Source organism: Schistosoma haematobium, chromosome 2, assembly GCF_000699445.3.
Source record: "Schistosoma haematobium chromosome 2, whole genome shotgun sequence".
In the NCBI taxonomy this organism is placed as follows: domain Eukaryota; kingdom Metazoa; phylum Platyhelminthes; class Trematoda; order Strigeidida; family Schistosomatidae; genus Schistosoma; species Schistosoma haematobium.
Window position 1 is genome coordinate 46,694,314 of NC_067197.1, and position 6,527 is coordinate 46,700,840.

The 6,527-nt window shown below is 34.3% G+C and overlaps 1 protein-coding gene across 1 annotated transcript; it reads right to left on the reverse strand.

The window, feature by feature from the left end:
* Nucleotides 1–4,486: 4,486 nt before the first annotated feature.
* On the reverse strand, nt 4,487–5,347 carry PCDHA2 (Protocadherin alpha-2; the record flags this gene model as incomplete). The annotated part of the gene is made up of 1 exon (XM_012945911.2): nt 4,487–5,347. One exon carries the CDS (start codon nt 5,345–5,347, stop codon nt 4,487–4,489), a length of 861 nt encoding a protein of 286 aa, XP_012801365.2.
* Between the last annotated feature and the right edge of the window lie 1,180 nt (nt 5,348–6,527).

Below are 6,527 nucleotides of genomic sequence, written 5' to 3' on the forward strand. Positions count from 1 at the left end.
GTAACAGGTTTTGGATTTCGGCATGAAATTCTATATCTATCTTATGCAAAGATGGATAGTGGATAACTTTTGGACCCAAGTCACGCATTTTGTCCTATTCGAGACGCGTCAGCTGGATGTACTTGAATCTCGGAGTAGATGTTCACTCCGGGACTCGAACTCAGTGCCGTTCGCTTCAAGCTCAATCGTGTTGTCCACTTAGCTATTGAGTCCTGATAACCATTTGCATGTGCACAGTATGCACATATGTCACTAAGTGACTGCAGTGCTAAACACTAATGGGAAGATTCAAACAAGCAATACCAAGTAAATCTTGATCCATTTGGCTAAATAGTGTCTTGACATTTTAGCTGATGTCAGTTTGTGATCAAAACTCCAAATCCATTTCATATCCCTAACTATCAACTGTAAATTACAATCCTTATTCTTTATATTGGATTAAAACTCTCATTTAACCGTAGTCAGTAAGTGGACATTCTCAAGGCCTCTTCAACGTCACTCCAAGGTCGTCTACAAATTATAGTCTCACCAGGAGGTCTAAACAACCAATTTATGCAAATATCGGAAATGTTTTTTGGACGTGGTGGAGATCATGAGTCAATTGAAGGTAGACCACTTTAGAAAACCTTGAAGCACCACATGGCCGTTTCGTCCTGTTGTAAGACTCCTCAGCATTATGTCAGCTCTATCCTGATCAAAGTTATTTATTCTAGGTGTTCAATGTTTATTATTAGATAAATAATTGGTAGTAAATATATGATCCTTATTTGAAGAATTAATTAGTGTGAAATTCTTCTTTTATCTTTCCTTCCCCCCCCCACACTCACCTCTAATACTTTCTCATTCTGTTACCCTATCACACCCCATCCTCACCCTTAGTGAATGCATTCGATACACAAAGAAGTAAAAATCATCCTATCCTAAACTTAAAAACGTACAAAAGATGTCGATCGTTTTGATGTCAAATCATTCATTCATTCTTTCACTCATTCCTTCATTGAATTTCCTTAACTTAAATGAATCATCCTACTTCTCACAATCATCACCTTTTTCTACCACCACCATCATCATCATTATCATCATCATCACCATCACCATCACCCTCATCACATACAATTTCATTCATGTTGTACGATTTTTTTTGCTTTTGATTATCCTTTTAAACTTTTTTATTCTTTCAAACGGAATTCCGTTTATATACAAAGTGTAACGATACAAAGTAAACAAATAAAAAAATTTTTGTAAACAAATGAGGTGACAGAAGAAACAGTATTGATAATCATAATAATAAGTAGAAGAAGAAGAAGAAGAAGAGGGTGGAGGAGAAGGAGGAAGAGGGGAGGAGGGGAGGGCAATAAGATTGTGTTGGTAACAAAATTGAAAAAAGAAAAAACATTTCACACAATCTTCAGTTTTCTATTTCCTCCTGTTTACCACCACCACCGACATCACCAACACCACCCCTATTTTATCTCCATTTATTTTGATCAATTATGTTTTAATTTCAACGGTGAAAAAAAGAAAAAAAATTTTTCTAAGTCAATTTTTGTTTACCCTTTTTTTCTTTCTTTCTCTCTCCCTCTCGGTTTTGTTTATTAATTAATGAAGATAAAAGTATTGAAATACTCATGTCATTTCTAAAAGATAAACTTTCGAATCTCGCGGAGGGCGGGATCGTGGATGCGCACTGCTGAGGAGTACCATACTAGGGAGAAACGGCTGTCCAGTGCTTTCAGGTGTTCCATGGTGACCTAGCTTCAATTGACTCATGATTTCAACCAGTGAAAGATAAACGTATTATTGAGGAAATAACATTTCATATGAGCTGAATTCCTATTGGCTGTTATATTATCAACCAATATATTGATTATATCCAAAGATGGATATTAGCTAGTAGTAGAATCCAGTTTGATGCTCGTTTTATCCTATTTGGGATTTGTCAACTGGATTCATCTGCATCTTAGAGTTGATATTCACTCTTCGATTCAAACTCACTACCGTTCGCTTCAAACACTATTGCGTTGTCCACTTAGCTACTGAATTCTAATAGTCACTTTCTTGTTCAGTGTAGTGAAAGTTGAATTCACTTGGCATTATTATTCAATTGAACGATTCTTTCATACAACCAAAAAATCATTTTCTGTCTAGATTTTCTATATGAGCAAAAATAGTTTTACAACTATCTTTACATTCGCTTGGTAATAATTACGTGAATCTTCCGATTGTTGTTTAGGACTGCAATTGATCAGTCTATCTTATTACCATATGTGCATCCTGTACGGATTGCCTCAAGTCACAAGCATCATAAGCGAAGATGTATGGTGGCTAGGAGAGGAATCCAGGACAGGTGATTCATCATTTTTGGGACTCTTCAGGTTGGTATACCTGCTTTCAAGAGTGTATGTTCATTCCAGGACTGGAACCTAGTACCGTTCGCTTAAAACGCTATCGCATTTTTCACTTACCTAACGAGTCTTGATTGTGATTTGTGCTTGTGTAATAGGGTGAATTTAAAATTCACTTGGTATTTTTGTTTACTTGAATCTTCCGATTGATGTTTAGCACTGGAATTGATCAGTGTCTTAGTGACATATATGCATCTTCGACATTGCCTTAAGTCACAAATACTTTTAGTCGAAGATGGATAGTGCTTGACGAATCTCAAATGTGACGAAACATGTACCTTCAATCCTATTACTAACCACTATCCATCTTTGTTTATACATCTTCACATGATCAAATAATCTTGATGTGTAGTAACTTAATATCAGTATCCTAATCTTCGATTTACAAATATACATGGTAACCAATCGCTGAATTTACTTTTCGATTCAAAGTAAACACAACATAACCTTGAGATGGGGAACTCGACTTTGTTCGACTCTATGGAATAGTTTAGTTTAATCATCGTTCTGTCTTCTATAATCTTAAAGTACTGGAAATCCCATTAGATAAACTTTTCCAAAGAAGGAATATAGATGTACAAAAATGCATCGTTCTAGATTATAATCTTGTTAATTTACATTCCAATATAATAAATTATTGTAGTGAGACTATCAGTTATGGACGACCTTTGAGCGACGCCAGACTGACCATCAGACTGTGCCTACCTAATTACTAGGATCAAATGGAGGTTAGAAATTACTGTGAATTTAAGGTTGGTAGTTAGATGTGGAGAGTTTTCATCATGAACTAATATAAAAATCTATTTAACCAAATAGATAAATGCATTTCGTGCCAAATCCAAGATCTGTCTTTTTATACTTGATTGATTCATCCATAAATTATATTCTTGCCACTATTGTTAATATCACAACAATTATAATGTATGGAGCAAAAACTTGGAGAACTATGAAAGCCATCATGGAGAAGATACAAGTGTTTATGAACAGTTATATATTGACCAGACACTATAAGTAACAGCCTACCATGGGAGAGAACAAACCAAATCCTTGCGGAAGATATGGTAGCCACATATTGAGAAAAGTACCCAACTACCTTACAAGCAAGCACTCACTTGGAATCCTCAAGGTTATAGAAGAAGAGAATCACCATATGACACATAACGTCAAGAAATGGAAGCAAACATAAGAAGAATAAACAACAATTAGATAGAACTAGAAAAGAAGGCGAGACTATAATTTATGGACGGGTCAGTCAGAAACGTTTGAAGACTTTCAATATCATGGCGCCAGTTACAGTGCCTGATGGTCACATAAGATCGGTTTACAGCTAATTTTAGAGAAGACGTGATAATTGAGTGGCTACAACAGATGAAACTACTAAGAAGAGAAAAATTAACAGAGGACGTAGTATTAAGGAAGACTTGGTAAGCTGCACTTCCATAAATACACCTCCCAGGTAATTGGAATTTACGACAGATCAACCCAAAAGGGACACTTTCAAAAGGTCAGAAACTGACAAGCAACTACAATAATACCAATTATACGGGAATACGTGCAGCCGAGTACTACAATATATGCGGATGATTGGAGAGCCTACAGATGCCTGGATAGACTTGGATATGTGCATCATGTCGTTGTTTATAAGCGCTATTTTGTTGAACGGACAACAGGAGTGCACACTAACAACATTAAAAGTAGGTGATTCACGCTAAAGGAATTTTTACAACCCTATCGTGGCTTGAGAGGTAGACTATTACACAGCCATTTTGATGAGTACCTCTGCCGTATGCACTATGATTTCAGAACCTCTGGACCTCTTTCAAACTTTGATAAGTTTTTGATTCGTGTAAAAGAAGTATATTCACTTTAATTCCTTGGTTTTTTATAATATATTTCCACTATATACTAACTGTCTTCTGATTGGCTAATATTTCTTGAGGTCACTCAAGATTCGTTCAAAGGTCGTTCATCAATTAGAGTCTCACTGAAAGGATTGCTCAAGACAACTTAGGTTGGATGAATGCTAGTCGGAAACCTCTGCTCCATGAGGAATAAATAAGTCAGTCGGTCATGATGATCATCTAACTTACTTTCACATGAGATACTTCATCTTCATCTTTAATATAAAATCGTATAATTGGTTTTGTAAATATATGTCCTTCTGGAATCGTAATATTCTCTTGTATCATTAATGTTGGTATATTATCATTAATATCTTTAGTTTGAATAGAAATCGACGTCGTACAGGATAATGGTGGACTACCAGAATCTTTGACAACAATCGGTAATAGAAATTGACGTTCAGAATATACTTCATAATCTAATGGTTCACGTATTGTAATCGCACCATTGATTGAATCAATATGAAATTTTATTGGAATCAGACTATTAGCTAATTGACTAAATGAATAGATTAAACGACTTTTCTCACCAGAATCAGCATCTGTTGCATTCACCATATAGAATGGTTTATTATCTAATGTTGTATTCTCTGGTAATGTAATATATTGTTCTGCCTTTGTAGGTTGTTTAATCACAGGGGGATTATCATTCATATCTAATAAACGAATTATAATTGATAATGAACCAGTCAATGATGGATCACCTCCATCAATGGCATAGAATGTAGCATAGATTTCACGATCATCTATATTTTCATAATCTAATGATCGAAGAAGTATTAGTTTTGGATTGACTGAATGAATATGATCATATGTCATAGTAATATTTAATCGAGGTTCTTTCACAGGATCTCCATTATTTGTATATTCAGTGAGTTTATACATCACTATACCATTTAGTTCAGAATCTGGATCTGAAGCAATAGGTAAACCTTCAAATCCATTTGTATCTCCGTCACGTATATAAATAACAAATGGTCTATTCAATAATTGTTGTTGTGATCTATTGAACGAATCATATTTCATCATATTCGTTGACATAAAAAACGCGGTGGATTATCATTTGCATCATTAATTCGTATATATAAATGTACCATCGTTTGTTGTTCATTAGAGTCATTCAATTTGATCGAGTTTCGTCTCAATTCTCCTTCCTCATCTTCATCAGGAATACGATGATCTTTCATGAATGAGTGATTCATTTCATTCAAATCATGTTTCCAATGAGTATTCCATTGTTTAGTTAAAATGATATTCGCTTCAGTTTGACATACGAGTAATGGACAACAATTTAATGGACCACATATATCATTTGTATTATCACGATCTATATGACGTAATGTGATGATATCACCATTGGATGTAATTTTGATATAATCATTTATATATTGAAATTTAATTGATGTAATGAATAAGTATGTATAGTTTCTTATATAACTGGATGATAAATTTTCTGTTATATTACCAATTAATGAACCAGTTGGTGTTTCATCAGCAAGATTATAAATCATGGTTGGGATTTGAGAACTACTTATAAATGATTTAAGTAGTAAAATAATTATAATTAAAATAATTGGATAACAGTGATCATGATATTGCATCATGGATTAGTCTTCTTGTGAGTGAATGTAATTACTTTAGAAGTAAAGAAATGAAATGGATAAAGGAATAGAATTGAGAATACTAAGTGAACAATCAATGAAAACATTTTCAGCTCAAATCGATTGTAATTAGTGTCTATTGTTCGGAAAGCACAAAATATCATGATCCCACCAATGTATATAGTATATAAAATAATATACCTTTGTAGGATAGGGTAATTTTACAATGGTTTTTTAGGAGAACCGGGCACTATTCAGATGTTCGTGTGACCTTTCGATCAGTATAGCTCAATCCCGTTTGATAGGAGAGAACGAGACACCATATAGGTGTTAACGCCACAGGTTAATTCTGTGGAGCAACCACATAGGTACCCAGCATCCTAGTGAACTATTCGCACCATTCATATACACATGTACATCATATGTATAGTTATTCTGATCATTGTGTTATATCCTGACGATAATAATGAATGGTAACTGTTGAGATCCATTTATTGACCAATACTATACATATATTTTTTTATCGTATTATAGATAAATGATATTCGTGTTCCTCTTATCATAAGCTTTAAGTTGACCCATAGACTATTATTATACGATTCACCATTCTTGAGTTATCC